Source organism: Artibeus jamaicensis, unplaced genomic scaffold, assembly GCF_021234435.1.
Source record: "Artibeus jamaicensis isolate MK-2021 breed Jamaican fruit bat unplaced genomic scaffold, CSHL_Jam_final contig_859, whole genome shotgun sequence".
Taxonomy (NCBI): domain Eukaryota; kingdom Metazoa; phylum Chordata; class Mammalia; order Chiroptera; family Phyllostomidae; genus Artibeus; species Artibeus jamaicensis.
Genome location: NW_026521989.1, coordinates 3090060 through 3108991, shown reverse-complemented (window position 1 = coordinate 3108991; position 18932 = coordinate 3090060). Strand labels below are relative to the sequence as shown.

The window sequence follows — 18932 nt, the reverse complement described above, 5'->3', positions numbered from 1 at the left end:
CTCTGACGAGGAAAGGGAAGGGCAGCCTGTGAGTAATAAGCACATGTCACGTCTTTATCTCGGTTTTGTGTCTCTGCCTTCTGTCCTTTGATCTGGTCTCGGCAACGTCTGATTCCCGCCCTCCACCGAGGAGAACGGAGCCCCCTCCGCCCGCCCGCGGCACACGTGTTTGGTGTATTGCTCACACATCTGCCGCTCACCGATTCCTGGAACCGGCATGTTTCTCCTCCGGCTGTTGTCCCGGGCGACCGTCCCCACACTGTTCGACATCAGCCTCTTGGGTTAGCACAGATTGCTTCTCCGTCCTCCTGATCTCAGTAAGAGGGCCGGACGCAGACCATCTATTTTGCAGCCTCCGTTGCCCCAGACACTTTCAGAGACTGGGCTGCCTTCTCTCCCCACGGCACCCACACCCAACGCCAGCCAGGGCGTTATCGAGTTGTGCAGTGGGCATGGGGGTGGGAGGAAGGGATAGAGGCCTCCAGAAAACCCAGCATTATTAACACATCCTCTCTGTGAAGATTTACAGAGGCGAGGCTGTCACCACGTATTTAAAAAAACCCCAATCTCTGCGCTGGCTACGCAGCACTGGGGATAAGAAACAGAGAAAGCTCCAACTGAAAGACCCAGGTCTGCTATGCAGGAGCGAACCGGGCTGAAAATACCGTCTGTCTTTGAACAGGATGAGCGAACGTTCCCCTCCAGGGGACCCTGTTTCTGTCCGTCAGAGCCAAGCAGGATCTTCACCTAGTGCCATGTCACCAGGCGTCCCTGCTCCTCGGGTGCCCGTGGGAAGTCGCTGTGACCTTACCCATGGAAAGTCCCCTGACCACATACAGCCACGCCTCACCCCCACCCCTCTGCCAGGTGCAGGGGACACCACTGTGCACCTGGAGGCCTGGGTCCCCTAACTCCCGATCTCAAACCCTGAATGGCTGCTCTGTCCTCCTTAGGGGACTCCGCCCTGCCCTGTGTTATCACGCTTTCACATCTTCCTTCAGAGCGCTCACCGCAAGCTCAGGCTCCTTGGTGCTGTGTTTTGCTGCAGAGATGACTTAACTGGAGCCACACAGGACTCTGGCTTTTGTCCCCTGCTCCTGACACATCATCTGCAGGTCCCTGCAATGTCCTCCTTGACAGGACTATCTTTGTTTACCTGGACACTGGCCCCCTGGGCAGCCGATGTGGTTTCTGAGGAGGTCGCAGGGACGTGCTGTGTCAGTTTCAACGTCCAGGAGGGGTTGGGGCTAAAGATAGTGTGTGGGACATCTGGGGGGGGGCTGGAGGCTAAGGTGAGCCATGTGGGCAGCAGCTGGTTGAGTACCAGTAGGAACTGGACGTTGAGGCACAGGTGAGCTTCCCTGGTCATCAGTGTTCCTTGTACGTCATCACACATCGATGCTGGGTGGATGGGTGGGTGGGTGGAAAACTGAGCTGAGAGATAGATGCTTACAGGGCTGAACAGATAAACTGGCGGATGGGTGGATTCACGCGTGGCTGGCTGGCTGGATGAACTGGGAAAGAAGACAGTGGGTGGATGGACTGCACACAGTCTCTTTCTGCCCTGGGACTGTGGCTCCCGCATCACGCTTCTTTCTGCTTCTGGACTCACCCTGGCCTCCGACCTTCACTGGGCAGCAGACACCTGCCAGCCAATGTCAGCCTGACGGGAGCCACGGGCCTCCTTCTGCCCCAAACTGTCCCTCATCCTGTTCTGTTTTCCTGTCGGAGCTCATGCCGTTGACCTCACTGTGTGGCCACAGTCTGGACTTCGAGGGCATTGCTGTGCCCCCACCAGACCCCTGCCATTGCAACAAATACCCTTCATGTAATTTCTAGATTTTCATTCTATGGTCGCCCACACACGAATGTATTATCTATAGACACACACCTATGAAATGGAACTGGCCCATGTCCCTTTGTGCATCTGTGAGGAAAACCCATAGAATGAGTCGCCCGCAGCGGCGTGGGGGAGTCCATCAGGAAGCGCGCACAGGAAGAATGGCCGCTATGGCAGCAGGCCGCGCGGACCGTGCTGCTGAAAATCACGTTCATGAACACACCTGGCACAGGCGCCTGGTGCCACCGCTTCAAAGACCACATCATGCCCTCTCCTCTTTACCGTGCCGCTCAGAACACCGCAGGCCTGGTTGCATGACGTTTTGGGATAAGTTAAAGCATTGGCTTACACGGCCAAGGAAATAGACATACAAGTCCAGGAAGCTCAGAGAGTCCCAAAGAAGTTGGATCCAAAGAGGAACTCACCAAAAGACATTGTCACTGAAATGCCAAAGGTTAAAGATAAAGCGAGAATCTTAAAAGCAGCAAGAGGAAAGGAGACAGTTACTTACAAAAGAGTGCCCATAAGACTGTCAGCTGACTTCTCAAAAAGACACCTTACAGGCAAGAAGGGGCTGGAAAGAAGTATTTGAAGTCATAAGAGACAAGGACCTACATCCAAGATTGCTCTATCCAGCAAAGCTTTCATTTAGAATGGAAGGGCAGATAAAGTGCTTCCCAGATAAGGTCAACTTAAAGGAGTTCATCATCACCAAACCGTTATTCTATGAAGGAATTATCTAAGAAAAAGAACAAGATCAAAAATACGAACAGTAAAATGACAGCAAACTCACAAGTATCAACAACCAAACTTAAAAAAAAAAGCAGACACAAAAACAAAAACGAACTAAGCTAATGACCAGGAGCAGAATCAGAGAAATGGAGATCACGTGGAGGGTTATCAGCAGGGAGGGCGAGGGGGAGAATGGGGGGGGAAAAAAGGGGAGGAATAAGAAGGATACATGGCAGGAACAAACTGGACAGGGGGAGGTTAAGAATAGTGTAAGAAATGGAGAGACCAGAAACCTGGCATGCACAACCCATGGACATGAATTAAGGGGGGAGGGACTGCTGGAGGGAAGGCGGGGGAGTGCCCGGACAAGGGGAGCAGACGGGGAAAAAGTGGGACAACCGTAATAGCATAATCCATAAAATAGACTTTAGAAAAGAATCGCCTAATAACACAATGAGCTGCAAAGAGCCGTTTTCTTGAATAGGGTGAAGTTCCTGGGGAACCACTGGGCTGGTGGGAGGTGAAGGGTGTATCAAGAGTCTGAAGGCCTCAGCTTCCTGGCTCCTTCCAGTGTTGATTGGGGTGCGGGATGCACCCCCTGCTGGGAGGGACCTAGGAGATAGGTGTATCTGAGATGTATGGAGGTGCAGATGGAGGTGGGTGGTGGGCAGATGGGTGGATGGATGGAGGGATGAATGGATATATTGGTGCCCAGAGGGGTGGATTGGTGGCTAGATAAATGGACAGGCACATGGATGGATGGGTGGGTGGACATACGGGTTACGTTTAGGGCTCGTATTTGGGTTCAGGTGAAAATGAGTGTTAGTTTTAGGGTTACCATGGGGCATAGGGTTGAGTTTCAGTAAGTGTTGAGGTTAGTATTAGGTTTATAACCCTTTATGGTTAGCATGAGAGTTAGCATGTGATTTGAGGTTAAGATTAGGGTTGAATTTACAAGTCGTTTTCTGTACGAGGCAGCTGGCTGTGTCAAAGCAACCACGTTTTTTGTTTGTTTGTTTGTTTGATTCTTTTGTTGTGTTTCGTATTCTGCCGTTTCAAACCTCGTGTTTCGCTCTGACCCCGACACCTGGTTAGGCCAGGCCCACCCAGGGCCATCTGCTCCTCTTCAGTCAACTGATTAGGGACTTGACTGCAACGGATTCTTTGACCTTTGCCATAACATCCTGGGGGGGATCTCCTGTCGTGTTCCCAGTCCCTGTTCACGCTCAGCGAGTGCGGTGTGTATGCTCATGACCACATCACAGGAGGACCCGGGGTTATGATGCACGGCACAGGAAATTTTCTCTTTCTATCTTGCTCAGAACTTTAACAGGCTTTCCTCTCTAATGTTTCACCAATGATTTCGTCTCTTGGGCTGACTGGTTCCCAAGGAGTAAATAATAAATTCCCCATTTCTTCGTTTGCTTTGAAAAGTCTTTGGAGAGCGCGGCTTCCAAATTTAACAGGTTCCCAGGGAAGCAAGGTGCCCTCCGTGGGCGAGGCTGTCTTGGGGACACCAGTCGTGTGGGGAACCGCAAACATCTCTGTGTTTCCAAGGACAAGGGGGAAGAGGACAGCGAAGATGCTGGCCCTGCTAGGAGGCCTGCCCCGGGGGATCTAAGCCCAAGCTCCCTTCCAGGGGACCCTGGGAGCCTCTGTGTCCTTGTCAGGCGGACATCAAGGTCAAGATCGTGGGACTAGGGAGGCACCCAGAGCACACACCCAGCAATTCCCCAGGAGCCCCTCTCTGTGTGAAAGGCCACTTGACATGGGGTCCCCACCGTGGTCCCCATGATGCTAACGTGTGGGCAGAGGGTTCCCCCCTCGTTCCCCAGGCCGGGGTTGTCAGTTGGGGGGCTCGTGGGACATGCCTGGGGCATCATTTCTGTTGCAGGGTCTGGCACAATGGGCCAGTGGAATACATTGAAATTGGCTCATTTATAATCCAACGGTGTGATCGTCTAAGAATGTAGTATCACACAAACATACACTCTCCAGATGCATAAAATTACATTACACACCATATATCAACTGTAGTCTATTTATCTCTAAATTCCATGTCACTGAAAATGAGTGGTATCAAGAATATGACAATAAGAAACATTTAAAATATTACAGTAACTCATGTTTATATCACGTGAGAACACCATGTCACCTGGAAGTGTCTAATTTAGACAATCTAGATGCATACTAAATAAAGTAGTTAAATAATAAACGCTTGATGAGATAATAAATAATTTAAATTTCACGATGGATAATTAATCAACACGCCTCATGCAGTAAGTGAAATAACTAGTCAGTATACGGCTGGATAATAAGTAATTTGAAATTAGTCCACACTGCTATATTATTTATGCTCATCGTGATAATTTGGGGGGAAAACACCAGGCCCCATTCCTCCCGGGGTTAACGCGGACGACCTCCCACTCTGGCCCACAGGTGCAGCACCCGCGCCCCGCCCTCCACCAACCGAACGACGTCGCGCACGCGCAGTGCAGAGACCAGGGCCGTTTGGGCCCGACACCCCCGAGCTTCCGGAAGTCCCGCCTTAGGGGCGGGGTCAGAGCCAGGAGGCGAAGCCTGGGGCCGCCGCGCGTCCGCTTCCGCCGGCCCGAGAGCCGGAAACGGAAGTGCGTCACAGGAGCGGTCAACGTTCGGGGCGCTTCCGGAGGACGGTGGCGCCTCCGGGCTACAGGCCGCTGTTGCCGGGGTCGTCGGCGGACCGCGGCGCGCTGGGACCAGGGCGGCGGCGGCTGGGGACGCAGGCGGAGCCCCGCGACGGTGAGCGCCTCCCGCAACCGCCTTCCTCCGCGAGGAGGCCGGGGTCTGCGAGGCGCCCGAAGGGGGCTCGGCGGCGGCGGCGACGGGGACTGGCCGGGGGCGGGGGCCGGGCCCCAGGTCTGTGGGCGGTTGGCGTCCTCGAGCGGTCGGCAGTACTGGGTGACTGGGGGTCCGGGAGATCCGGGGGACCCCGGGGCTGCGGGCATTGTGGGGCGGTGGTCTTCGGAGGGGGAGTCGGTTATCTGCGGCCGGTCGGGGTCACTGTGGCCTGCGGGTCCGGGGGGTCCTGGGCGCTGAGGGATTTATGGGGCCGGGGGTCTGCGGGGTCCTGGAGTCCTGGCGGCCCCGAGGTACTGGTCTGGGGGGCAGGGGATACTGGGCGATCGGGGAGCCAGAGTCCAGGGGACCGCGGTTCGCTGGTCCTTGAGGGTCAGGACATAACCGTGGGCCTACCTACCTTGGGTTGGGTTTAGCGATGGCGCGGTGGGGACCTGGGTCTGGGGGTTGCCATGGACACCGAGGGTAGTGAGGAGTTTGCTGCTTGCGGGATGGGGTGGTGGGGGCTGCGCTTCAAAAGCCAGGGCCACAGGAGGCTGGGGAAGCCGGGGTACCGAGGGTCCTAGGGGATTGTGGGGGGGTACCCAAATGACAGGGAGGCGTTGGGGGAGGCAGGCTGCTCCTGAGGCTGCTGGAGGGGGTTGGAAGCATTGGAGATGCCCCCCACCACTAGGGATTGGGGGTGGCCTGGGTTAACTGAGGGCAGTGCTGGGGGTGTGGCTGCCTTTTCCCCAGCGTCCTGGGGGTGCCCAGACCCTCCTGCTTTGGGTCTCCGCCCTCTGGCTGTGCCCCAGTGTTTGTGCCTCTGGAACTGCCACAGCGGCTGGTGGGTGAGCAGAGCTGGTGGGCAGGTGGCTGGACGGGCCACCTGCACTGACTGGGTGTCTGGTGCCAGCTCCTGGCTGGAGCCTGGCTCTTCGAGGACTTGTTTGACCAGTAGGGGAGACTTGCCTAGAGAGGGCGGGGGAGGAAGAGGCCACAGGTCACTCCCAGCCCCAAGCTGGTGAAAGGCTGTGTCCCTTTCAACTTTAACTTTGGCAAAGAGAGGGATTGTCTTATTGGCACAGAACTTCTTGTTTCATGGACACCCACACTGGGTTGCCTCCTCCAAGATCGTCCCTGATTCTTGGAGCTGAACTGCATGCCTTCCCCAGCCAGTCTCCTGCACCCTCTGCAGAGCTAGGGGGATTCTAGACTGCCTCTCCCCACTGCTGCCCCCGGGGGGTGGGGAGCTGGCCCTGGGTACCCGGTGCAGGTCGGCGCCGACGGGGGCTCGGGTACTGACTTGTCCTTAAAAGTTTCTTTCCATCCCATTCTTTCTCCCTTCAGTGTAATCTGATGACTTAAAACCAACAGCCGCCTCAGGTGGGGAGGGCAGAGAGGCAGGCGGTCCCGTGTCTCCTCCCTGGGCCTCGGGAGCTGACCACGGTGTGTGTTCCAGGCCCCCGGTCCCGGCGATGGCCTCGGCTACCATCGTGCATGACACGTCGGAGGCGGTGGACCTGTGCCCCGTGTACGGGCTCTACCTGAAGCCCATCACCAAGATGACCATCAGCGTGGCCCTGCCGCAGCTGAAGCAGCCCGGGAAGTCCATCTCCAACTGGGAGGTGATGGAGCGGCTGAAGGGCATGGTGCACAGCCACCAGTTCTCCACGCTGCGCATCTCCAAGAGCACCATGGACTTCATCCGCTTCGAGGGCGAGGTGGAGAACAAGAGCCTGGTCAAGTCTTTCCTGGCCTGCCTGGACGGCAAGACTATCAAGCTCAGCGGCTTCTCCGACATCCTCAAGGTGCGCGCCGCCGAGTTCAAGGTCGACTTCCCCAGCCGGCACGACTGGGACTCCTTCTTCCGCGACGCCAAGGACATGAATGAGACGCTGCCCGGCGAGCGCCCCGACACCGTCCACCTGGAGGGGCTGCCCTGTAAGTGGTTCGCCCTCAAGGACTCGGGCTCTGAGAAGCCCAGCGAGGAGGTGCTGGTCAGGGTGTTTGAGAAGTTTGGGGCCATCCGCAACGTGGACATCCCCATGCTGGACCCCTACCGCGAGGAGATGACTGGCCGCAACTTCCACACCTTCAGCTTTGGGGGCCACCTGAACTTCGAGGCCTACGTGCAGTACTGCGAGTACGCCGGCTTCATCCAGGCCATGAGCGCCCTGCGCGGCATGAAGCTCATGTACAAGGGCGAGGACGGCAAGGCCGTGGCCTGCAACATCAAGGTGAGCCCGGGCCTCCTCGAGGGACCCTGGCTGCACGGCGGCCCTTCGGGATGGGCGGGGGCTGGGGGGCACCACCGACCCCCCTGTGGTCAGGAGCGTTTCAGGCGCAGACACAGGTGAGTAGCCCCCGTGGGTGCTACAGAGTCCACGTGTAGGTGCACGCGCCCGGCCGTACCCTTGAACGTTGTTGTGGGGTCTGCAAGGACTTCGGAGCCAAAGAGCTGGGACGGGTTGGTGCTTTTGACACCCCCCCCCCCACCTTTAGAGGAGGGTGGGTCGTGTCCTTCACCCTTGTCAACTCTGTCCTGTGTGCCTTCGAGGAGAAGGGCAGCAGCCTCACAGAGGACTCCGGCCTTTGCAGCCGGGAGACAGCGTACACCCTGTTAGCAGAGGCCCGGGCCCTGTGGCTTCTGGGTGCTGGCCACGGTCCAGGGGGTGGCAGGGCCCCCCCGGAGCCGGAAGGGATAGTGGTCTTGTGCAAGGGGGAGTTTTCTGTGTTCTCCTTAGTGTGAGGCAGGTCAGGGTCTCAGGGCCGGGTCGTCCTCCCGGTTGCATGAGGACCCCATGGGAGCGGGGGGCCTGGTCTGCACGCAGACACTGCGCGATCCCGGCCCAGGCCCCGGGTCGGGCGGCTCCCGGGCGCAGAGGGACTCGGTGGCTCCCAGTGTGGGCGCCGGCCCGCCTGTGTGCTGGAGAGCGGTGCTGTGGGTGGTCTCTCTACTTGGCGCTGTGTTTCCTTCAAAGGTGTCTTTCGACTCCACCAAACATCTGAGCGACGCCTCCATCAAGAAGCGGCAGCTGGAGAGGCAGAAGCTGCAGGAGCTGGAGCAGCAGCGGGAGGAGCAGAAGCGGCGGGAGAAGGAGGCCGAGGAGCGGCAGAGGGCGGAGGAGAGGTGGGCCGCGGGCGCCCTGGGCCTGCTGCTTGCCTGTGTGTGCGTGTGTGTGTGCGTGCGTGCTCCCGTGGGTCTGCACGCGTGTGTGCCTGTGCACGGGTGCACATTCCAGCTGTGTCTGTGTGTATGCGTGTGCTCTCACGTGCCGCGGCTGCTGGGAACTGGGCCCCAAGTGCTTGCCCTGGTCGCACCTCCAGGCTCAGTCCCACTGGGGGCCCGGCCTGGGTGGGCCCCATGGAGCCTGTCCCCGTGTGTCCTGGCTGCTGGGTGCAGGGGGGCGAAGCTGTCCCGACAGAACAGGTGGGAGGGCGGCTCTGCCCTCGCGTCCTAACACCCGCTGCAGCGCCCAGGCCCTCAGGGCGCCTGTCTTTCCCCCACCCCGCCCACTGCAGAGGCGTCGGGAGGCCAACTCGGGTCACGTTGTCCCTGTACTTAGGTGTCTTGTTTGTTGTAAAAGTAGTGAATCTGGCGCCGTGTTCTCGAGCTTGGGAGGGAGGGCACCTCTGCGTGCCCGTGCCTGCCCCGGGCTGTGGCCGTCCGGCGTGTCTGCCTCGGCTCCGAGTTCGCTGCAGTTCAGGCCTGGGCCCGGGCGTGGGGCCGCCCTGCTTCCCCACCGCCCTTCGGTCTCTCCGTCCGCGGAGCTGGCGGAACATCGCCCCGCCGTGGTGGGGCCCTGTCTTCCCTTCCGTCCTCGCCCGGGTCAGTGGAGTGTCTGCGAAGGTGTGTCTGCTGAGCCGTTGCCGCCCTCGGAGCCCCAGCCGTGGGTCCCAGCAGGCGCTCTCCCCGAGTCTCACTCTGCGGTCGGGGGGGAGGTCCGCTGAGGACGCTGAGGTGCAGGCCGGCCCCCAGCCAGGGTCTGCAGTGGGCTCTTGCCCAGGCGTCACCCACGACCCGCAGAGGGTGCTGCTCGTCACCCCGGCTGCCCAGTGTTTCATAACACGACTCCGGGGGCCGCTCGGCAAGGCACTCCCTGATCTTCACGGGGGGACAGCGTGGGTCAGGCCGCGGCCCTGGTGGCAGGTGCAGGCTGTCCGGGGGGGCAGGGCTGAGGACAGAGGGGTCCTGTGGGGTGGGGCGTGTGCCGGGCCCTGAGGCGGGGGGGGGGGGGGGGGCTCGGGCGTTCAGGACAGCCCGCACCCTTTCTCAGCTGGGGCCTGTGTGTCCGCCGTGTGTCTGCTGCGTTGCCGGCGAGCGTGTCTGTGGGCAGCTCAGCTAACGAGGGGTGGGGTGCAGCCGTACCCCCACGCTCTGGGGCAGGACGGCGTGGCCTGCAGTGCGTGTGTTCTCTGTGGCGGACACCCGCAGGCTCCGGAGGCCTCAGGGACCCCCAGCTGCCGAGGCTGGGGGCCCGGGCCCGAGTGTGGCGGGAAGTCTGGTGTGGGGCCCTTGCCGCTGTGCCTGGTTCCTTCCTGGTGTGCAGCGCAGTTTGGCCCCAGCACCCAACGCTCTGCTCTCTGTGGGGCATGGCTGTGGGTCTCTGCTGTGTCTGGTGCTTCTGGGGCAGGTCTGTCTTTGCCGCCACGTCCCTCGGTGGTTTGAGTAACTTCCCAGCCCGGGAGTGTGTGTGTGTGTGGGGGCTCCAGACTTCCTGGCGATCCTGGTCTTGGCTGCCGGCATTGGGGTGCTCATTTCCAGGATCCCTCCAAAAGCCCTGGGCAGCAGCCGTCCTGGGCATGCTGTCACTGTGGTTTGCTTTTGCGGACTCCACACTAGAGGCTGTACGCGCGTGAGCCTCTGTGCTGCAATGTTCCCCGGGCGCAGTGCTCCTGGAACCTTCCTTGTGTCTGTGTGTGCTCAGGTGTCATTGCTCCGCTCGGCCCCACAGGGATGTGCAGCCCAGGTTGGGGACCGTCCCCGTGGGGAGCCGCTCTGGCATCCGCCTGGTGTGTCGGAAGCAGCTGGGGGGGAGGAGCTGCAGGGGTCAGTCACGGGAGCGGCTTCCTGGCGCCCACTCCCCCGCCTGCTCAGGGGTGCGGCTCATCCCCCGCCCCTCACGTCTGCCTCACAGCCTGGCATGTTTGCACAGGAAGCAGAAGGAGCTGGAAGAACTGGAGAGGGAGCGGAGGAGGGAGGAGAAGCTGCGCAAGAGGGAGCAGAAGCAGAGGGACCGCGAGCTCCGCCGCAACCAGAAGAGGCTGGAGAAGCTGCAGGCGGAGGAGCAGAGGCGGCTGCAGGAGAAGATCAGGCTGGAGGAGCGCAAGCTGCTGCTGGCCCAGCGCAACCTGCAGTCCATCCGGCTCATCGCCGAGCTGCTCAGCCGCGCCAAGGTACTGGAGCCGGCGGCCGTCCTCACGCGGGCGCACTGGGGCCATGCCGCGGCCCGGGCCTGGGCCCGCTGCCGCTGGAGCCGGAAGGACTGGGCTTCCCACGGAGGGGGACCCGCCGTCCAGGGTTTGCTGGGTTTGTGCGTGGTCCCGGACGTCAGGCTCGGGGAGCGGGGGTGGGGGGGGGCGGCGAGGGAGCATCACCTCCCTGCTGGGGGCTGGGTGGCCAGGGCCCAGCGGCGGAGCTCGTACAGGGTCCCCGGGCTCTCGTGGCCCTCCTCCCACTGGGACATGCTGGCCAGGCTGGGTCAGGTCACCAGGCCAGGAGCCCAGGGCACGGGGCGAGGGCGGGGCCCGCCGCAGAGCCCAGCCGGCCGCGTCCCTGCTCCGCGGCCGTGGTGTGGCAGGCCTTGTCCGTGCCGAGTGGACGATTCCTCAGGCCCGAGAGCCTCCTTGTGCCCCTTGCAGGCTTCGCCAGTCACTCCCGTGAGCTGGGCCCGGGGCCGCGGGCAGACCTGCACTCAGGCGGCCACGCGCCCGTGCGGCGTGGGGCGACCCCATAACCTGTTGTCTGCTTGCAGCGTTGATAAGGCCCCGGGAAGGACAATGGCAGGCGCGCTGAGACTTGTGGCAGCTCAGTTCTTATTTCATGGTGAATATTGAAGACACTGACCCAGGCCAGGCCCAGCACGTCCCTGGCAGCCTGCGTTCCCGTTGGCACCTCAGCTCCCTGCTGCAGTGGCCACGCAGGGGCCGGGGCTGCCCCCACAACGCCCACCCTGGGGCTGTGCCGAGTGGCTTTGCCGCAGGGTGTGTGCCTCCCTCGGCCGGACGCATGACCGCCGGGCGTGGCAGGGATGGGCGCCGGGCCGCTGCCCAGCACCGCAGACCGCGGGGCGCCTGGAGAGCCCAGAGCTGCCCGAGCGAGCGTGTGGCGGCCCCGAGCCCGTCTCAGGCCGTGCCTCTCTCCCGCAGGCCGCCAAGGTGCAGGAGCAGGAGCAGAAGGAGCAGGCCCTGCGGCTGCAGCAGCTGGAGGAGCGGCGGCGCCTGCAGGAGGCGGAGCTGCGGCGCGTGGAGGAGGAGAAGGAGCGCGCCCTGGGGCTGCAGCGGAAGGAGAGGCAGCTGCGCCAGCGCCTGCTGAGCATCCTGCTGAGCAAGAAGGTGGACGACCCCCAGGCGCAGGAGGACCTGGGCGTCGCGCACGCGGACCTGCTGCAGCCCGTGCTGGACATCCTGCAGACCGTGTCGGCCGGCTGTCTGCGTGCCGCCTCTCCGCATCTGCTCGGGGCCCAGGCGGCCCCCAGTGCCCCCAAGGAGACCCCGCCACGGCCCGAGGCGGAGTGTGCGCCCACCAACGTGAACGGGAACGCCACCGAGGACGCGCAGTGCAGGGACCGGCAGCCCTCTCGTCCGGTCGCGCCCGAGGACGCCTCCCCGGAGAAGCGCTGCCCCGCGGTACTCTCCTGCATCCCGGACAACAACCAGCAGCCCAAGGGCACGCCCCCCGCCTGCGAGCAGAGCGCGCCGCGGAAGGACACGCGCTCGGAGCAAGACAAGTGCAACCGGGAGCCCAGCAGGAGCCGGGGCCGCGCGGGCGGGGCCCCGGGCAGCGCGGACAGGCAGCAGCGGGAGCGCAGCCGGCCTCGGCGGGCGGGTAGCCGGGAGGACAGGGGGCGCCGGAAGGAGCGCCGCTCCCACAGGAAGCGCTCGCGCCAGCGCGACAGCCCCCAGCACAGTGCGAGCCCCGCCCACGCTCGGTCCAGGAGGTCGCCCAGCAGGGACCGCTCAGGCCACCGGGAGAAGAGCCGAGACCGCCGCAGCAGCTCCGGGAGGAAGCGCAGCCGCCACCGTCACGGCCAGAGGTCTCGCTCCGGGTCCCCCGGCCGGCACCGCAGCACCTGGGACAGGTAGTGCGGGGCGCGTGCTGCCGGCGCCCGGAAGCGCGGGGCCCGGGGTGTCCTGGCTCCTCTTCCCGCTGCCTTGCCAGCACACCTCCCGGGGCCTCCGCCTGGCAGAGCGCAGCGTGTCACGAGCCCTTTCCTCGACGACCGGCGGCCCTGGGGTCCCTTGTGGAGCCGCCTGTCACCAGCCCTGAGTTTCCTGTAAGACTTCTGACCAGTAGCTTTAACGTGGCCAGTCCTCGCTCCGCAGAAACGCCCCGGGCGACCGCGGAGGGACTTGCCGACCGTGCAAACAGGGCGGCGCAGCACCCCAGTTCCGCTTGGCGGCAGCCAGCCTGCGTCACCCACGTCTCGGCGGACGCATGGCCGGTCTCTGGGGACGAGTGGCCAGCGTGGGGTCTCCACGGTCCCGCGGGGCAGGATGGGGAAGCCTTGCCCGGCTGGGTCTTTTTTGTTTCTTCTCTTTATTTTTCTCTTTGTGACTTTAACGGACTGGGAAGCACCGCGGCTGGGACGCCCGAGGAACCAAGTGACCTTGACAGAGGAAGTCGTGGCTGGGGAAGGAGAGCGTCCCAGGACGGGAGCTCCGGCGGGCCTTTGCTGCTTTGGGGCCCAGGGCGCGGGCGGTCCGCGGGGGCGGAGGGCCCTGCGCTGCAGGGACGCTCCCTCCGGCCAAGTTCAGTGGCTTGGCGGAGGGCAGGCTGGGGCGCAGCTTCGGTTTCTCGTCAAGGTTAGCGCGCGTGGTTTTTTTTAAAAAGCTGTTTTGCTAAATTATTTTTATTCCAGACGTTTCCAACTGATTTCAGGCTGCACACTTGTTAAATTTTGTAACGATCTGCTTCTGCAGCTAAAGCGCGGAAGACCTTACAGATAGCTGTCACGCTTGCGTTAGGAAAGACGGTGTTGTTTCCAGTTGGCATTTTTACGGTGAAATAAAACCTTTTCCAGTGAAGAGCGTTGTGCGCGTGCGGTTTGTCTGTGGGAAGCCCTCGGGGCCCCGTGGCTGACCTCGGCCTCGTTCGGGGCATCCCGCCCTGGCCCTGGGGCAGGGTCCCGGCTCCCTGGAGAAGGTGCCGGTTCAAACGCAGGATCTCCCGGAAGGTCCCAAGCCACGAGGTAGGGGGGACATTAGGGCTTCTGCGAGGCCACGGGGGTCTCCGCAGGGTGCAGGGAGATTCCTAGGCCAGGGGAACTGCAAGTGCTGGCCCGGGGATCCGGGTGGAGGTCCCCACAGCAGACGCGGACAGAGCGTGTTCACAGCTCAGCAGGAAGCCGCCGGGGAGGTGTTCGCAGAGGAAATGACGGCCAATGCGCAGCTGGACGCACAGGCCAGGCCCCACGGCCGGGACTCCCGCCCATCCCTCGCCACCCAGCCAGCGCCCTGTGAGTTGGGCGTGAGGTGACGCCCCCGTGGACGTGGACAGAGGGCGCAGGCTGGGGCGGTGGGCCGTGGGGTCGGGTATGCACCCGGCTGTACTGGCCTGGGCGGGGGTGCCAGCGTGGGGGTGGGGTGCATCTGCTGCGGGTGGCCTGGCTCCAGGACACCCCAAGCTGAGAGAGTGGCTGTCCCCGTGGAAGAGACTCAGGAATCTGCATTCAGACAAGCTCTGCCGTGATGTCCCTCCAGAGCCACGGCCGGGGGAGTGGGAGCAGGCCAGTGCACCCCGGCTCCCCTCCCTGCTGGGGTCTGTTACTCCTCTAACAGGTGGTGATGTCTGCACCCATAGTGGAGACATCTAATAGTCTGTGCCTCCCAACTGTACTCATTTTTCCCTTTTGGATTCTGGCACCATTGTGAGGCGCACACAAGTTAACAGTTGTCCCGTCTTGCTGGAGAGCTGACTCCATACTCGTTTGCGATGCCCTGCTTGGCCCGCGGTCATTCTTGTCCTGCCGTCTGTCCGGCGGTCCGGCGTGGGAGAGGGAGCAGGGCCCCCCCGGGTCCTTGGTCCTAAGGGTGTCGATCTGCTTCCCAAAGGTGGGGATTTCAGGGGCGGTCTCGTGGGAAGACCGGAGTAGGGTAAGGGCCAGCTCTCCAGGTGTGGCCTCCGGGGCGTGGTGCCTCCTGGCCCCAGCCTGGCCGGGCGGCTTCCTGGGCCTCGAACTGAAACACAGAGCCTGAACGTGACCCCTGCTTTGACGGAAACGCGGTCTCCGTGGTCTGCAGACCCAGGCTCTGTGGCTCAGGTTACTGGACGCGGGTCAGAACCTCCCTGTCCTGAGGGCACCGTGCGTGAGGGACAAGTCAAACAAGGGCTTGCACGGGGGTCCTTGGGGGCTGTCCCCCAGTCAGGGGTCTAAACCCGTGACCGGCGACCTGCTAGGGGTGCACAGCTCACCCTGGGGATGAGGTCCCAGCCTTCCATGCCTGTGTTGCCGGTCGTGCCCGAGAGACTTTCCGTCCCGGTGACCTCCTGTCCCTGACCTTTCCTGCTCTGGTCAGGCCTGGCTGACTGCTCGCCCTCTCGCTTGTCCTCAGAGGCCACAGAAGCTGGGGTGTCACTGCCGGCCTCCCACGCCGGTCCCTTAGTTCCCTGTGGGTGCGGGGGCCCCAGGGAACAGGCAGGCGGGTTAACAAACAGCCCCCGGCAGTGAACTTGGGAGGGCGCCTGCGGGGAGGTTATTGCAGGCCAAGTGCATCTTAACAGCTCCTAACTTCCCACAGAACAATTTTTTCTTTAAAAAACAGCCTTCCTGGGGAGGCTGTGGTTCTGGGAAAGCCGGGCGTGTATAGTAGAAATCTCTACATTTTCTCTGAAACTGGTCTTCAAAAAAAAAAAAAAAAAAGGGGGGGGGGGATAAGTAGCAGCTTTGGGAATATATAATCCACATGCCCAAATACCCACCCGTGTAAAGTGGATGAACTTCAGCACAGTTTTTTTCTGGTGTATTCGGTGGCACAGCTGCCACCATGGTCTAATTCCAGGACATGGGTGCGTCCCCCAGAAACACTCAGCGGCCAAGTGCGCACCCATTCTTGTCTGTTGTGGGCCTTGTCCCGCAGAGCAAAAGGTTGAGGGTTCGGTTCCCGGTCAGGACACGTGCCTGGGTTGCAGGTTTCATTCCCGGCCGGGGCAGCTGATCCATGTTCCTGCCCCTCCCTCCCGGTGCCCCTGAAAGTCAGTGAAATCTTTAACAGACTGTGCCTGCAGATGGGGGGAATCCAGGCACTGACCTTGAACCTCAGGCATCAGGCTCCAGTGTCCAGGGAGTGCATCCTGGGCCTTCCCATCCACGGATCTCATTCCCAAAGTCATCGCCTTAAGGGAGGATTGGGCGGCTCAGGAGATCAGCCGGCTTTAACAAAGGCCGCTGGCAATTCAATCAAGAGAATGCCATCTGTGGCCAGTAGCCCTGTCCCCCGCCCCCGCCCCACCCCTAGTAAGAGGGTGGGAAGTTCTGCCATCCTCTTAACTTCAGCTCGTGCCCACCCTCCCCTGTAAGCTCATCTGTCACCCTCGATGTCTCCCAGGACTTGTCACCCATCTGACCACACAGCAAAGATGACCTCACGCCAAGAGGGGGTGGGGCTCACCCTTCGGACTTGCCCTCCACCCCCAAACAAGTGACCGGTCCCCAGACTCAGGGCAGACATGCAGAGTCGTGAGCAGCTGGTGGGCTCCCGGGTTGGGGAAAGTCAGCCGCCCGCTCTGTGTAACACGGTCGGAAATGGGCAGCGGCCGACAGCCCCTCCCCGGAGGCAGGACCGATTCAGCCCAGAGCAAGAGAAAGGTAGAAGAAGCCAAAACAAGAACACGCTCAAGGAAATCTCACTGGATGTGTGAGTCAGCACCAGAGATATAGCAGAGGCCTTCAATATTGTTCGTACACGCTGACCCCCAGCGCATTTCCTCCTCCCCCTGACTCTCAGGACTGGGAAGGAGAGGCCACGGTGTTTTAATCACATGCACGCATTTTCATTATTCATTTAAATCATTTAGAACTATTGGTTTGCTTGTCCCTAAGGACACAGGAAATCAACCCTGTCCGCGCCCATCGGCAGGGACCCCTGAAGCAGGGGATGTCAAACTCCTTCTCTGTGGGGGCCACATTGGTCTCACGGTGGCCTTCCCAGGGCTGACATCATTTTAGCACTGTGTACACGCGAGGACCCCTTAAGTGTTCAGGAGTTCAAATGGCATTCGGGCCTTGGAAGGCAACCCCTGAGGCTGATGTGGCTGCTGCTGAGAAGGAATTTGACACCCCTGACCTACAGCAATGTCGTAGTAGAGATGCTGGCGTCCAGGGAAGCTCGCGGGTGTTTGGGGTTAAAGCTGCCACCGGCACTGCCTTCTGAGGTGCTGGACCTCATCCAGGACCACCGAGGGCGGGAGGTGAGCAGCCACCGGGCACGGCAGGACATGGCGTGGGTGCTCCCGGTCCCTGAGGGCGGGTTCCAGGGAGGCGTGGAGGTAACCACAGAGACTGGTTCAGTCCAGGCACATGACCTTGTGAGGCTAACGAGGGAACCGGCTGCCTGTGCGGTGGCCGGTGGGGACCTGGGGTTCGGAGGGGACTTACGGGGACATTGCCCAGAGGAGGGTGATGTGGGCGTGGCCCAGAGCCCCCAGATGGACGGACAGCGTGGACCACAGACTCGCAGGCGGGTGTGGGCAGTTGCCAGGCCTTGGGAACAGTGCGGAGATATTACTCACCTCGGAGCCCAAAGAACCAAAGGCTTACACATCGTTGGGACAAGCGATGACCCGTGCACGTGAAATGAGACCCAACTGAACTAATGAAATGACCTGAACTTCGGGAAATAAATACATTTAAAAACACAATGACACACAATTTTAGGACTTCTGGCCAAGATGGAGGCGTAGGTAGACACACTGTCCCTCCTCCCATAACCAAAGGAAGGACAACAACAATTTGAAAACAAAAAACAACCAGAACGGAGAGAAAATGGAACTGTATGGAAGTCCAACAGCCAAGAAACACTCACCCAGACCGGTGGGAGGGGCAGAGATGGGCAGCCGGGCGGAGAGGACTTGTGGCCAGGCAGCAGCCAGCGAGAGCGGGCGGTCCCACATTCACATGCAGATAAACTGGCAGGGACACCTGGGGACAGAGACAGACCTGCAACCCCAGGTCGCAGCCCAGGGAAATAAAGCCTCAAACCTCTGACTGAAAACACCTGTGGGGGTTGAGGCGGCAGCGGGAGAAGCTCCCAGCCTCACAGGAGACTTTGTTGGAGAGACCCACAGGGTCCTAGAATGTACATAAGCCACCCACCTGGGACTCAAGGGCCCAGTTTGCTTGTGGGAAGCCGGGGGAAGTGACTGAAATCCAGCAGAGAGCGGAGCAAGCGCCATTGTTCCCTCTCGGACCCTCCCCCACGTACAGCGTCACAACACAGCAACGTAGGTTGCCCCGCCCTGGTGAATACCTAAGGCTCCGCCCCTTATACCTAGCAGGTGCACAGAGACAAAAAAAAAAAGGCCCAAATGAAAGAACAGATCAAAGCTCCAGAAAAACTACTACTAAGCTATGAAGAGGTAGCCAACCTACCAGATGCACAGTTCAAAACACTGGTAATCAGGGTGCTCACAGAAATGGTTGAATTTGGTAGCAAATTAGATGAAAAAAAAACCAAGGCTACGCTAAGTGGAAAAAAAAATGTACAGGCAACCAATAGTGATGGGAAGGAAACCGGGACTCAGATCAATGGAGTGGACCAGAAGGAAGAAAGAAACATCCAACAAGAAAAGAAGGAAGAAACAAGAATTCAAAAAAATGAGGAGAGGCTTAGGAACCTCCAGGACATCTTTAAACGCTCCAACATCCGAATTACAGGGGTACCAGAAGGGGAAGAGGAAGAACAACAAGTGGAAACCTTATTTGAACAAATAATAAAGGAGAATTTCCCCAATCTGGCAAAGGAAATAGACTTCCAGGAAATCCAGGAAACTCAGAGAGTCCCAAAGAAGTTGGACCCAAGAAGAAACACACCAAGGCACATCATCATTACATTAGCCAAGATTCAAATGAAGGAGAGAATCCTAGAAGCAGCAAGAGCTAAGGGGACAGTCACCTACAAAGGAGTCCCCATCAGACTGTCAGCTGATTTGTCAAAAGAGACCTTACAGGCAAGAAGGGGCTGGAAAGAAGTATTCCAAGTCATAAAATACAAAGACCTACATCCGAGATTGTTCTATCCAGCAAGGCTTTCATTTAGAATGGAAGGACAGATAAAGTGCTTCTCAGATAAGATCAAATTCAAGGAGTTCATCATCACCAAG

The 18932-nt window shown here is 60.4% G+C and overlaps 1 protein-coding gene across 4 annotated transcripts; it reads left to right on the top strand.

The window, feature by feature from the left end:
* Window positions 1–5216: 5216 nt before the first annotated feature.
* On the top strand, window positions 5217–13639 carry AKAP17A (A-kinase anchoring protein 17A). 4 transcript variants are annotated; one of them, XM_053673437.1, is made up of 6 exons: window positions 5217–5353; window positions 6740–6775; window positions 6852–7629; window positions 8374–8522; window positions 10549–11438; window positions 11762–12544. In XM_053673437.1, exons 3-6 carry the CDS (start codon window positions 6868–6870, stop codon window positions 12442–12444), a joined length of 2484 nt encoding a protein of 827 aa, XP_053529412.1. In that variant the 5' UTR covers window positions 5217–5353; window positions 6740–6775; window positions 6852–6867; the 3' UTR covers window positions 12445–12544. The 4 variants fall into 4 exon arrangements, with proteins under 4 accessions (XP_053529412.1, XP_036996358.2, XP_053529411.1 ...); XM_037140463.2 differs by having other exon boundaries at window positions 6740–7629; window positions 10549–10789; window positions 11762–13639; XM_053673436.1 differs by lacking the exon at window positions 6740–6775.
* The last annotated feature ends 5293 nt before the right edge of the window (window positions 13640–18932 follow it).

What these genes read in the sequence shown, in the direction of transcription:
- AKAP17A (XM_053673436.1), top strand. Translation starts at nt 6,868, where the DNA reads ATGGCCTCGGCTACCATCGTGCATGACACGTCGGAGGCGGTGGACCTG. An exon ending in CGGCAGAGGGCGGAGGAGAG is followed by an intron (nt 8,523 to 10,548) that starts GTGGGCCGCGGG and finishes ATGTTTGCACAG; the next exon opens with GAAGCAGAAGGAGCTGGAAG. An exon ending in AGCTCAGTTCTTATTTCATG is followed by an intron (nt 11,439 to 11,761) that starts GTGAATATTGAA and finishes TCTCTCCCGCAG; the next exon opens with GCCGCCAAGGTGCAGGAGCA.